General features: G+C 36.7%; 2 protein-coding genes across 6 annotated transcripts; both read left to right on the forward strand.

Annotated features, from left to right (window-relative positions):
- The first annotated feature begins 4,847 nt into the window (after nt 1–4,847).
- On the forward strand, nt 4,848–6,042 carry LOC141601811 (chaperonin CPN60-1, mitochondrial-like). The gene is made up of 4 exons (XM_074422117.1): nt 4,848–4,873; nt 5,325–5,484; nt 5,633–5,738; nt 5,912–6,042. Exons 1-4 carry the CDS (start codon nt 4,848–4,850, stop codon nt 5,998–6,000), a joined length of 381 nt encoding a protein of 126 aa, XP_074278218.1. The 3' UTR covers nt 6,001–6,042.
- Nucleotides 6,043–7,789: 1,747 nt separating this feature from the next.
- On the forward strand, nt 7,790–9,370 carry LOC141598355 (plasma membrane ATPase 2-like). Of its 5 annotated transcripts, none has more exons than XM_074418128.1 (5): nt 7,790–7,857; nt 8,341–8,460; nt 8,546–8,644; nt 8,957–9,042; nt 9,225–9,370. In XM_074418128.1, exons 2-5 carry the CDS (start codon nt 8,380–8,382, stop codon nt 9,250–9,252), a joined length of 294 nt encoding a protein of 97 aa, XP_074274229.1. In that variant the 5' UTR covers nt 7,790–7,857; nt 8,341–8,379; the 3' UTR covers nt 9,253–9,370. The 5 variants fall into 5 exon arrangements, 2 of the variants coding, with proteins under 2 accessions (XP_074274229.1, XP_074274231.1); XR_012523445.1 differs by lacking the exon at nt 7,790–7,857 and adding an exon at nt 7,870–8,258 and having other exon boundaries at nt 8,341–8,441; XM_074418130.1 differs by lacking the exon at nt 7,790–7,857 and adding an exon at nt 7,870–8,258.
- Nucleotides 9,371–13,658: the final 4,288 nt, after the last annotated feature.

Below are 13,658 nucleotides of genomic sequence, written 5' to 3' on the forward strand. Positions count from 1 at the left end.
AGTTGTTCTTCACAATGAACACTAGGTTTGCATGGCTAGTCAATTAGGGTAATCATCATGCTCTCCACTAATATAATCCACACAATATTAGCTTAATCCTCCTCTTAATTTCGGCACTTTCATAAAATGGAATCCATTTTATTTTTGTCAATTTGTCAATATGTCACATGTCATATGTCACATAAAATTGTTATGTATTTTTAACATATTAAAAATCAACGTATTAATAAAAAATACGTCATATACAAAAATTGACCTAGTAATTCATAATTACTTATACCAAAATATTTTACCAATTATAAATCACAACAATTTGTATTTATAATAATTCATTCAATTTTAATTGTTTCTTTAAACAATAATTTCATCTGAGTAATCAAACAATTCGATTACTCAGACCGTATCTCATTTAATCAAATTTCAATGAGACACGTAAATATTACTTCCAAAATCGTCCGTCAATTTTAAATAATTTAATTGACTCGTAACGTTATACGATCAATTAAATGATCAATTAAGAGTGTTGCCCTTTAGGTATGACCTAGGGGATCAACTGATCACCACCGTCGCACGACAGTAATGTCAAACTCTAGCCAGCCAATCATTACAGATATGTATGGACCAGTTGACAGTAAAATATTACTTCCCAATTGTATTCTTTATAATGAGACTTAAACATGTGATCATCATGATCAACAGTTGTGATCGCATTATTGTCGGAGGACACATATTCCAACATAACGGAACACCCACACGATACCCAAGCACACAACGGTACGTCCTCCCGTTCATAGTCTGACCCAACCCCGAGATAGGAACCGTACGCAACCAATCAGAGGAGTGGGAACCCTGCTGAGACTGCCACAAAGCAAGCTGGCGAGGTGTCAAAGAGAAAACAGATCCTGAGGCAGCAGCAACCGTCTCGAAATAAATGTCTGCCAATTTCTTCATAAGTTTGGGGGCAGAAATTTCACTAGGGTTACCTAAGATACCAGAGCCTGTAGTCGCAGTAAAACCTCGCGCGGCATCATCAAAAGCGGGGCAGCTATAATACCGAGTGTCCGAGGAGCTTAGCCTCAGAATAAATCGTAGATCGCAAACGGGACGCAATAAAAGCATAATGTAAAACATCCCCCGCCGCATAGACACCATGACCACCAAGATGAAATGGGAAAGTAGCAAGACGCCACTACCAATCCCCAAAACCCGAGCCAGACGCGGTGACGATACGTTCCAAGCTGGAACGAAGAGCAGCATCAAAAGGAAGATGGACGGACCCAAAAACACTAGGGGAGCAAGTACGAAGGGAGAAATAGATCTTAGAAATACCAGTACAAGCTCGAAGTAGAAGCAACTCACATTGCGGGTCCTCAATCCTCGCAACCAAGTCCATTAGCTCAATGGTCTTAGTTACTCTCCTCGCCACAATCTCACTGCCAAAACCAGGGCAAGTACTGACAGGTCCACCCAAAACTGTAACACCCCTCGCGGGCCGAGCAATAGAGGGGGGGAAAACCCCGGGGAGCCGACTCTGAGGATCCTCAACAGGCTAAAAGACCTCCGTCTTGGAGACATTAAGGTGTAGTCCAAAACGGGGGCCATCCGCCATAATCAAATCCAAGACCTTCCCCACCTCCAAAGTATCCCCCACAATGGCGCCATCATCCAAGTACCATGCCTGCATAGTGAGGTCAAAAGTGTCCCGAATTTTGCATACTAAGGGATGCAAAACCAAAGCGAAAAGCAACGGACCCAAAGGATCACCCTGTTGGACTCCCTGATAAGACCACAAGCAATACTCCCCATAAAAAAGACGGGCAGGGCTGGAATAACAAAACTCCACCCAACGGGAGAGAGCCGGGCAACGTCGGCGAACTTCCTGAAGCATGGTCGTACGATCAACAAGGTTGAAAGCATTCTGGAAATCAACCAGTAACATGGAAAGTCCCACCTCAGCACCTCGAGCCTCAATGAGCCGGTTCAAGGCATGTAAGATAGCCTATCCTCCACCGGACACACCCACCCCAAACTACAAACCAGCAAAATAAGACGACAAAGAAGGACCCACCATAAAAGCACCAACCTTAGAGACAAGCCATCTCCAGACTGTGCCAACAGCAATAGGACGGACCCCACCACCTGGTTTCACAAGCGGCGTGAGAGGGGCGCTGGCAATGTAATCTCCCAAAGCAAGAGGGCACCGACCCTCAAGAAAAAGATTAACCACCGTAGTAATAGAAGTGATCAACTCATCAGAAATAGCCACAGCAACGCCACCCTATTATTATTATTATTATTATTATTATTATTATTATTATTATTATTATTATTATTATTATTATTATTATTATTATTATTATTATTATTATTATTATTATTATTATTATTATTATTATTATTATTATTATTATTATTATTATTATTATTATTATTATTATTATTATTATTATTATTATTATTATTATTATTATTATTATTATTATTATTACGGCGACTACTACTACTACTACTACTACTACTATAAGAAGAAGAAGAAGGACATTACTAAATTAAGATTAATACTAGTAATTATACTAATTTGAGTGATTAACTAGGTAGCCACCATGAACCACAGTACACCATCAATTTTATTAGGTGAAATAATAGAGCACCGATTTGCTAGAATGTTGTTCAAAGTCTAGCCATATATCATCCTGATTTGAGTGATTAGGTAGCCACCACGAAGCAACAACAATCCTAATTTTGTTAATTAGATAAATAAAAATCGACAGGCGGCCCTAATTTCATCTTTAACCAACAAATAAAATTTGATTGATTAATTAAAACTCAACAAATAATATTAATAATTGATAAACAAGTAAATTAATTTATTATTTGATAAATTAGAATCCATCTTGTAAGTTTTAAATCATTTGAGAAATTAAATTAAGCTTTAGGGAAAAATATTTATTCAAGAGTCTATTTGGTTCAGTTTTAGGTGAAAAGGGTACAAACTAGAACGTTTATGAAAAAGTGTATGTGAAAGATTAAAGTTCGTATATGAAAAAATAATTAGGTATTAATTATAGTAATATTAAAATTAACAATGTTATTAATCATATTATTAATAATTAATATTCATATTCATATTCATATTAATATTAGTAATATTATTAATTTTATTAATATGAATATTATTGATTTTAATAACTATAATATTCAAAATGATAACAATAATGAGGATCATTAATTAATAATAAATTAATAATAATAATAATAATAATAATAATAATAATAATAATCATAATAATAACAATAAAATAATAATAAAATAATAATAATTATAATAAATAAATAAATAAATAAACAAATAAATAAATAATCCTTACCCTTTAAAAAGAGAGAACTTGCTTCAACTGTAGCAATGAATAGTATGCAAGCAAGTAACCTTCTACCCCCCCCCCCTCCTAGATCTCAGCCCTCCTTTTCTACTTCACTCACAGCCACACTATTATCTTTTCTTTCTGTTGTTCTTATCCATTCATTCTCATCGAGCTTTCTCTTCTCGCTCCTCAATACAATTTCTTCCGCCAACCCTATCAATCCTCTCAAAGGTATTTTCTCTGAATTCCTTTTTTTTAGTTCATTTAAGATCTATTTCTTTATTATTTTTGTTAGGGTCTTATAATGATTCATTTTTTGATATTGGTTGTTGTTGGTGTTGTGTTAGATTGGTTATATAATCGTGTTTGTTACGTTTTGGCGATTTTGATTATGTCTTGACTCTGTCTTATTATTACCGGTGATGTAAATAGTTATTATTATTATTATTATTATTATTATTATTAAATTATTATTATTATTATTATTATTGTTGCTGTTGCTTCAGCTGCTATGAGTGATTGAGTATTTCCTTGATTCTTCGTATGCCAGTTACTGTAATACTCCGTATTTATAAGTCTTTGGGTACTCTATCGAGTAGGCCTTACTCTGTCGAGTAAGGGTGAGTTGCGTTTTAAAAGAGTTTCTGACCTGTTGGGTACTCGATCGAGTAACGTGGGTACTCGATCGAGTAAGGGGGTACTCGATCGAGTATCTCGGGTACTCGATCGAGTGTCCGGTTTTACGGGGAGTTTTCTCGGGTTCTGTTAATTATGCGATTAAGGTATATAAGCTTTGTCGTCATTGTTCTAAATCACTTTTGCAAAACCTAAATTACTGTTTAAGAGAGAAAGCAAGCAAGTTCTTCATTCTAATCGCATAATTAGCAATCCCCGGAGTTTGGAAGGTCAGTTCGCGTCGTTGGTTATACCGTTGAGTTCCTTGCGTCGAGGGTAAGATCTATGTACCCTTTTTATTGTCTTTCCTTTGATTTGGTTAAACCCTAATTTAGAGATTTGGGGGTTTATGTGTAGTATGTGATTTGGTAGCCTCTATATGTTGTATGATAGGAGGAGGGTTCATAGAGGAAGCTTTTGACTCGTTAGAGAGACCGTCGATTGTGTGCTTACCAGGTAGGATTTCCTACTCAGTGCTAGTCCCATAATGGGATATTGGGTGATGTATTGTATTTGGTTGTTTGATATAATAATTGTATTGTGATTGTGGTTGTGATCGTTGTTGATGGTTCGCGAGGCGTGGCCTCGGCTGAGTGGGGTCACTTGCGGGAGTGGCTTCACGCCCTAGTTTCGCCTTCTGTGGAACCCGCCACAGAAGGGATGTGCACATTAATGAACAGGGAAATCGCTCAATATGAAGAGCGGGGATTTGGTGGGTACGGCTGCGTCCCCCATCGCGGTCGGTCCAAAGTGGACGATCGGTGATTGAGATTGTTGGGATTGGTGTGATTGTATGTATGACGTGTGAGTATGTCTGTTTATCGGATTATTGATATGTATATAAATTGTGTGATTAGTATCGACCCGTTTAAATGTTTGAAAAACTGTGGTGATCCATTCGGGGTGGTGAGCGATTGCTTAGCGGTATATCTTGGATACGCGTGGGATCTAATCGGGATGGAGTCATCACATATCCGAGTCTTTAGTCTTCCGTTGTGTTTGTTAGGACAGTTCCTTTCTGTTGGTTTATAGTTTGAGAGCGATTTGTATTTTTTGCTTACGTTGGTTTTGTTATGTAATCACTTAACTTGTTTAATAAAGTATGTTTCTTCATTGTCTTATGATTATCATGCCTCGGGTAACCGAGATGGTAGCATCTTTATACCTGAGTGGTCCTGGTAAGGCACTTGGAGTATGGGGGTGTTACAGTTACAATCTGCTGGTTTTGCTTCGCCGACACCAATCCAAGCCCAGACAGTTTTGATTATTGTGATGCACTATTGATAGAGTGACAGATGCTCTAAATGCAACTAAAGCTGCAGTTGCCGATGGCATTGTTCCAGGGTGTGGTGTTGCACTCCTTTATGCCTCAAAGGAACTAGACAAGCTACAAACTGCGAACTATGATCAGAAGATCGGTGTACAGATTATTCAAGCAGCCCTTAAAGTAAGTTTATACGGATATGAGTACCTGAGAATCTGAGTTATATTTGCTATTCTGATTTGTGTTTTTGATTTTTGTTTTGTGCAAATAAGTCGTTTATGGTGTGTAAAATTTCAAGTACATAACTGATATGGGTTTATTGTCTCTGTAGACCCCTGTTTACACTATTGCATCAAATGACGGAGTTGAGGGAGCTCTCATTGTTGGCAAATTACTGGAGCAAGATGACCACGATCTTGGTTACGATGCTGCCAAAGGTACTAGAAATCAGCCTAAGAAAATTAGCTTATAACATTTGACTGGATTTAATGCATATTATATACCTAACTTTTCACTCTTTGGTAACTACCTGCTTTTATAAGGGTATAAAGGCAATAACGTACAATTTTACAATTGAGCTAATGTGTGCTAAATTGTGTGGAATGAGCAGGAGAATATGTGAATATGGTGAAATCAGGCATCATTGACCCACTCAAAGTTATTCGAACAGCTTTGGCTGACGTTGCCAGGCAAGTCTAATGTTATGATTCAGGCATCTGTCCAAAAGTTTTGATTTTCCTGCTCCATATATGACCTTTGAAGCTGCTGGGTTAGCACCTGAAATACTGAGAGAGGTATAGAAATCAAATGAAACTATGCAATTTTTTTTTGTTAAAACCTAATTTTACGGTGCAAGGATACGGTAGCACTTTTTCCTTCAGCTGCTATGAGTGATTGATACTATTTATATTACTAAAAAAAATTTCTTGTCGCAGGTGCGATATCTGCTCTAGTGGGGAGCATATGTCATACGCTGCACTGTTATGCGCGCTCTTTACGTGCAACAAGTACTTTTGTTGAGGCTGCATAATGGACTTTGGAGCCTTCATCCATATGACAACTCATTTGACTAGGGTTATCTTGCTTGGTGGCTGCATCTTATAAGTCTTTATTGCCTCCTATTGTTCCTTATGTAAGCAACTGCATATTAGTTGCCCTTTCCTTTTTAACTTATTTCTGGATTGTGTGCGGTATTGTGTTTTACTCCCTCTTTCCCGGTCATTTGTTGTCCTTTTTCATTTTTGGGTGTCTCAGTCATTTGTTGTCCTTTCTATTTTAAGAATGAACTTGATGAGTAATTTGATTATTCTCATTCAATTTGTTCCACTTATCGTTTAGTTATTGGCCTTTTCCTCTTTCCTTGGTCTTTGTGCCAAAACGAAAGGACAACAATTGACCGAGACGGAGGGAGTATTTGGTTTTACGGGTATTATTCTGTGGTGTTACCTGACACTTGATTGATCCAACTTCGACTGGCTTTCGCAGATTGGGATTTTGCCTTCCGCTCTAGCTTGGTTTAGCTCAGCTAATTTTCTTGGCGTACAGTGTTGAACTGACTTTAGCAATTGATAGGGTTATTAGATTTGAAATGTGTCTATTTAAGTTTGACTTTAAATGGGAATGTAAATTTGTGTTTGAATGTCGTCCGTGTGATTTTTTTTTTTTTTTTGCATAGTGTTGCGAAATTGTAGCTTAGATTGTGATAGGGTATTGTGGTTTATTTGGTTGAGGGGGTATCATCTTTTGGTCTTTAGAAGTTGCTTTTCATCAACAAATTTCTTTTCTTAATGCCTGCTGTTTTTATTGCCGATTTTTTAGGTGGATACTTTGTGGGGTTGGAATTTTGGGCACGAGCTTGGAACTAGAGATTCGTTGAGTTTTCTGCAAGGGTTACCGATTTAGCAGGCAATTATTGCTTTGGTTTATGTGGATGTTGTCATTTTGACAGTTCTGAATATTTCGTTGTTTTGATGTTCATTGTGGTTTAAAATTAGTGTTATGGTTACTCTTGCTGATGTTTGCAGATTCTCGTTACGGGTTTGACATTTCGGATGCTTGCTTGCTTTAAAGGTGTCCGGACATTGGTAAGCTTGTTACTTAGTTACGCCCTTTAGCTCCGCTGTTGTGTTCTGCGTTGGTATATTCAATTATAAATTATTCTGTGTAACTATCAATCCCTCCGAGGTGTTGGTGAAAGTGTTTGTATTAAATACCTTATTTTGATTTGCATTTAAATTTGAGTGTGTTTTAATGGTTTCAAGCTTTGAGAAATGTGGCCGTTTTTTTATTTTATTTTGGGATTAAAGGTATCACCGAAAGGACATAGAATTGGGACGGTGCGTTAGATTTAGTTGCTCCTGGTTATGCTTAGATTCTTGTAACGCCTCGGTCACTGTCTTAAGCTGTTGTTCGATGGTCTTCTTAATTTTTTGTTGTGTCTACAGGTACTCATGGTGTCCAAAGTTTAGGCATATGCTAACCTGTGGCAGCCCTTGATTGCACTATGCGCTCCTTTCAAAATTTGGGTTTTAAACACCAAGGTCAGCTATATCACAGGTTGTTTTTTTTCTCTTAACCCCAATGATATTAAGATGTTCGTTGAGTCTTGTATACGTCCTCATACTGAGTCATACCTCCCTTGCCCCCATTTAAATATATAAAGTTTTCCAAATTCCCCTCGTATTTTGAAAACATATACAAACAAATGGTCGGGGGAAAATATGTAAGACCAATCTGAATCTTTTTGGGGTTCCTTATATTGGTAAGACCGTTTTACATGAGTTTTGTGTGTAAGGTCTTTGATGGTGAGGTCTAAAACCATTTATAACTCTCTTTAGAGAGCTATCACCAAAAGAGTGCCTGCTATATTGGAGATAGCTGGTATGGATGTGTTGTGTAATGTCAAAACTGTAACTTGAAAATTGCAATAGCTCACGGTTGCTAGGAGTCTGATTGAAGTTAGTTGTTTGACCTCTATCTATCTCACTTGGAGAGTTATTATGATTCATGCTATTAAACTGTAAATAAACTAACTTGCAGCTCTTTGCAAAAGTTGTCGATGCCAATACTGATGTTTTCATGGTGACTCGAGCATCCCGAACAGAAAACCAGGGTGCAATGAATGCAGGCATAGTTAACATGTTAGCTGCCCCAAAGACGGTTTGCTGTTTGGTGGTTTATTTTTAAATTAGTTTACTTTTTCTTATTACTTGTGGTTTGAGTAATTTGTCTGCACATTTTGTAGGCACATGCTGGGGTTCAGGAGATACACTTTTTCCCATTTAATCCAACTAACAAAAGGCCAACATTAGCTGAATTTGACAGCAATGGTAAAGTGCATCGGGTACGCAAAGGTGCTCTGGAACAGCTATATGTCAATCTAATTCTCCCTTCATCAAATATATTAACACCATTTGACCTTCGGGGGTCGGAAGATGTTGACCGTGACCGATAAATTCTCACAATATAGAATAGTTACAATTTTTTTAATAAGAGAGTTAAAATTGTCATTTTGGCAATCTCGGTCTCTAAGACACCGCTTTACGTTGATTGTTCACATAACATTCCTTCTAGCACGAAACACGAAGCATTAGAGCTTGATTTTAGGCGCATCTTATATCTATTTTACCCTTTTTTATTCTTGTAATGCGCACAGATTATGTTGGTTAGTGCAAATTCCAATTGGACTTACTCCTGGGATCACCTGATGACCACGTCTGGGTTGCTAGGTGCAATTTGGAGGTGAAAACTTCTTCCTGGTTATTTTAAAATCCTATTTGTCATTTTAAAATCCTATCACTTTGCAAAATTGTATCACTTTAATGAATTTTTCGGATTCTATTTAGTAATTCATGTCTTTGTGTGTTTGGCAGGATGTGTGTATTTTGTGGTCATTAAATGCCCTTTTGTTCTTTGTTTTACAGTGCAAATGATTGTGCTGTTTATGAATAACATTACGGAGTTAATTATGCCAACCAATATTCTGTGAGTGCAACTACGGAGGTGCGGCCTGCCTCAGGGCAAATGTGATGGAGTTGATGTTGGTCGTGGATGGATTTGTGGTGTTAGTTTTAGGTATGTCACTCTCAACCTCCTCTTTCTCTAGGCAGAACTCAAATTTCTAATTTTTATATCAATTACTTTCTTGTCTATCTATATAAGTGTTTGCGGACTTTCGAGTTTAGGGTGGTGCTATTGGACCTTCAGCGTGTTGTGTTTATGGTGGGGCACCTATGCATTCTCAGATTAACAGTCTAACATGAGACGGGACACCTATCAATAGTGCGATGTTGAATCCTAGGGTTTTGGGTTTATTAATTTATATATTAAGCTTCAATGGTATGACTTATAAACGTCTTGTTTTGATGATCTCTGATACTGTTTTGATTTTGCTTTAAGTACGTGCTGAAATATTTTCACAGCCAAACAAATGGCAGATTGATCATTGATATCACATTAAAGATCAGTTTATCTTTTTTTTAGGGTAACACCAACTGTATTAGAAACGTGTTTTATACAATTAACCATCAAGGTTTCATATGTGATGTATTTGTTGAATTTTGTTGCCGATCTGCTTCTATTTTTCTCCTTTTAGTGGGCCACACATCCATCAGCATGCACTCCCTACATTCCTCAATTTTTCCTTACTGTTCTTTGTTGATGAATAGATAGGTTTATATGATCTGTGTTTATTCTGATTTTTCCAATTTATTCATCAGCTGCGAGTGGTTTGAAGTTATATTGTGAGATGGATGTAGCTATCGTTTTTAGACAACAACGGAGCCTCTGGGACCTCACAATTGGTATTGGCATAATTATCTTTAGTCCACATACTCCCAATTTGACTGAGATTAAATTGTTGTCTACGGATTTAGCTCTTCCTTTAAATGTGTTTCACAAAAGTTAGGATAAGCTCGGATTATATTGCACCTGCTTGTGTTGTATGCTGTGTTTCTTTTGATATAGTTGTTGCCGCAGGTGTGTTTGATTTTATCACCCTGATGATCCGGGTTTTGTGAAATTTTTGGGCTTTCCCAGTGAATTTTGTTTAAACTTCTACTTTCTTCTGCTAGGAGGACAAATATGTGTTTGTTCGCTTTGTTGTATAGGGTTTAATTCTGTTTGTTCATTCAGTTTCAGTTACGATTGTATTTGTACCCTTCACTTCGGAACCATGCTCGTCCTTTGATTCACCTTGTGATCAGGCTGTTTTTAAAAATAATGCGCATAGGTTTTCAAATATGTAAATTGTGTTTTTTTTAATTTTTTTGGGGGGTATTTGAAACTATTGCTGCTGGATTGTTTAAGTGTGGGGATGTTTTGGATTTTGGTGGATCGCTAACATGTTTAGCAAAGGACTATCTCTTGATGTTCTAAATTTTGGTTTTTATGGTCGGTTAATTTTCATTTCTTTATGTTTGGCTGGGGATGTTCTGGATTTTGGTGGATCGCTAACATGTTTAGCAAAGGACTATATTGTGTTGTTCTAAATTTTGGTTCTTTATTGTTAGCTCATTGGCATTCGCTCAAGTTTGGCTCTTTATGATCATGTGACATTAGTTTTGAACTGGTTTAGTCGTAGTTTAATGAATGAACTTAAATGGATTTTGGCGAGCTTTAGTTTATTTGATCAAATTCGGTTGGGATTGAAGATTTTGGGTTGAACTGAGGTAAATTGGTGATAATATATGATTGTTGAAGGAAATGTAGATTCATATACATACTAACATACTCATATATGTTATAAATTAATTTGTCATAAAATTAAAACGGATTTTATGCATGCAAACAATAATAAAATAGAGGAGAAATCATGTCCTTACAATGATAATTTCGGTTATATTGGGCACAAGAGAGATCACCTTTCTCTCTTGTTCTTAAGCTTTTCCTTATGGATGAACCAAGATCCAAGTGTAGGATCTCTCCCTAAGCTTTATACCCAAGGCAATCTCTTAATGCAAATTAATATTATAAGTACTAGTATAATATTAATAAGGTAGAAAATTGAACCAAAATATTATTTAACACTTGAATATTTCGGTTTTTAAGAGAGAGGAAGAGAGGATTTTTCTTCTCACTAGAACTATATATTTTGGATGAGTGAATAATAGAATGAATGATCACACATTAGAAGTAATGTGTTAAACAAAAACTAAGGCAAAAACCCTTGCCTTTCCCTTGGTAAAACCGGGTAGGAGGGAAGAGGAGGGAAGAGAGCTCACCCAATGCATGCCCTTGTTTGCCTTTACAATGCAAACTAGGGTTGCATGCCTACTCTTATTAGTAATCATTGTGTTTACTAATTATAAATAAACAACACAATATTAGACTAATGCTCCTCCCATTTTCGGCACTTTCATAATATGGATTCCATATTATTTTTGTCAATTGTCAATATGTCACATGTCACATGTCACATAAATTTGTTATGTATTTTTAACATATTAAAAATCAACGTATTAATAAAAAATACGTCACATACAAAAATCGACTTAGTAATTTCATAATTACTTGTGCCAAAATATTTTACCAATTTATAAATCACAACAGTTTGTATTTATAACAATTCATTCAAATTTAATTGTTACATTAAACAATCATTTCATCCGAGTAATGATACAATTCAATTACTCAGACCGTATCTCATTTAATCACATTTCAATTTGATACGTAAATATTACTTCCAAAATCGTCCGTCAATTTTCAAGTAATTTAATTAACTCGCAACATTATACGATTAATTAAATAATCAATTAAGAGTGTTGCCCTATAGGTATGACCTAGGGGGTCAACTGATCACCACCGTCCGCATCGACGGCAGATAATGTCAAACTCTAGTCACCAATCATTACCGATATATGTTGACCAGTTGACAGTAACAATATTACTTTCCAATTGTATTCTTTATAATGAGATTTAAACGTGTGATCATCATGATCAATAGTCGTGAACGCATTATTGTCGGAGGACACATATTCCAACAATCTCCCACTTGTCCTCGACAAGTGTGCGTCACCAATTCTCTTGTCCTATTACTATCTCCCACTCAATGCAAGGTGTCTTTCAGGTCGTACTTGCAAGTGATCATATCGAGAGTGGTTTCCTCGATCTGGAGAATAACTGATTGACCGGACTTATCTATCATAGATACTTTCCGAGCGTGGCCACGCATTTCCAGTTCATTACTCCTCGAGTGGCCCTGAGATATTGTTATAACCCTGACTAGGGGTGGACAATTCCTATCGCACTCATTCCCTTCGACTAGCCACAGCCATCATAACCCAAAATCTGCCCATTTGACCCCATTTACGAAGGTCGTAGTAACACAAATCAAAGTTAATCTGAAACTGTGCCATCTTAGGCGAATAGTCTTTAGTCAAAAGAATCGACTCATTTGAATACTATAGTAGCTCTCGCCACGACCAGGCTATATAAATTTGCCAGAACTCTATAAGCGGTCATTAGGCCCGACAAAATGTTCTTAACAGTCTGCCTATGTGATCGACTAGTCATCTCACATGACTCTATGGCACTTGAACTTGCCATCAATCGCCTCACACTCTAGTCACTTCGAGACGTCACCTCATATAAGTAACTATGGGCAAAAACAATGTTAATCCATGTTCACTTTAACGGGGTTCAATTGTCTCTACAACCCGTTTGGATATAACAATGTGCAAGGTGAGTTAATAATAACTCAAACGACAAATGTCGACATCACACTCGGGTAGTCAATATCATATTACAACCTTGTGATGTATATCGTCAGTGTAAACACTTATTGATTGCAATTAGAAGTTTAACATCTCATGTGTCCATGTGTTCAAACTTCTTACACTTGCAATTTCCTTTACATTCATGTTCTCTCTCATAACATGAATCTTACCAAGTACACATCAAGGTTCTCGACCTTGGTTTTGGTTCTTTAACTTGAAAGAACTTTCTTATCGATCATCTCATAACGAACGAATTTGCGATGAATAATACAACTTGTACTGATCAAGTATTCCATCCACACACAATGCACTAGGTATATGTTTTGTAGAATCTTGTAACAATTTGTCAAGATTATTAGCTTAGTACTTCTCACAAGTCCTAGCTTAACTAGGAAAGATTATCTTGAATAACCTCTTATTCAACCAAGCATCTTTCCAAAACTTCTCATTTCTCTTTCTAGGCTTGAAAGATTTGGGATTCTCATAAATCCTTATATGTGCTCAGATTTTTTTACAATATGTGCAACCTCTTATCACATAATGGAGTATTCCGTTAAACACCGAAATCGCTCATCGGATTCTTCTTGAGAATACATGACGTTTTCTATTATGGCTTACCATCCATCATCATGCTCTTATGCA

Source organism: Silene latifolia, chromosome 9 (genome assembly GCF_048544455.1).
Source record: "Silene latifolia isolate original U9 population chromosome 9, ASM4854445v1, whole genome shotgun sequence".
Classification (NCBI taxonomy): domain Eukaryota; kingdom Viridiplantae; phylum Streptophyta; class Magnoliopsida; order Caryophyllales; family Caryophyllaceae; genus Silene; species Silene latifolia.

Coding starts and splice junctions, on each gene's coding strand:
- LOC141601811 (XM_074422117.1), top strand. CDS start 4,848: ATGTCTGTTTATCGGATTATTGATAT. Junction 4,874..5,324: donor GTTTATCGGATTATTGATAT/GTATATAAATTG, acceptor CACTATTGATAG/AGTGACAGATGCTCTAAATG. Junction 5,739..5,911: donor TGGTTACGATGCTGCCAAAG/GTACTAGAAATC, acceptor TGGAATGAGCAG/GAGAATATGTGAATATGGTG.
- LOC141598355 (XM_074418128.1), top strand. CDS start 8,380: ATGGTGACTCGAGCATCCCGAACAGAAAACCAGGGTGCAATGAATGCA. Junction 8,461..8,545: donor TGTTAGCTGCCCCAAAGACG/GTTTGCTGTTTG, acceptor CACATTTTGTAG/GCACATGCTGGGGTTCAGGA. Junction 8,645..8,956: donor GCAATGGTAAAGTGCATCGG/GTACGCAAAGGT, acceptor TAATGCGCACAG/ATTATGTTGGTTAGTGCAAA.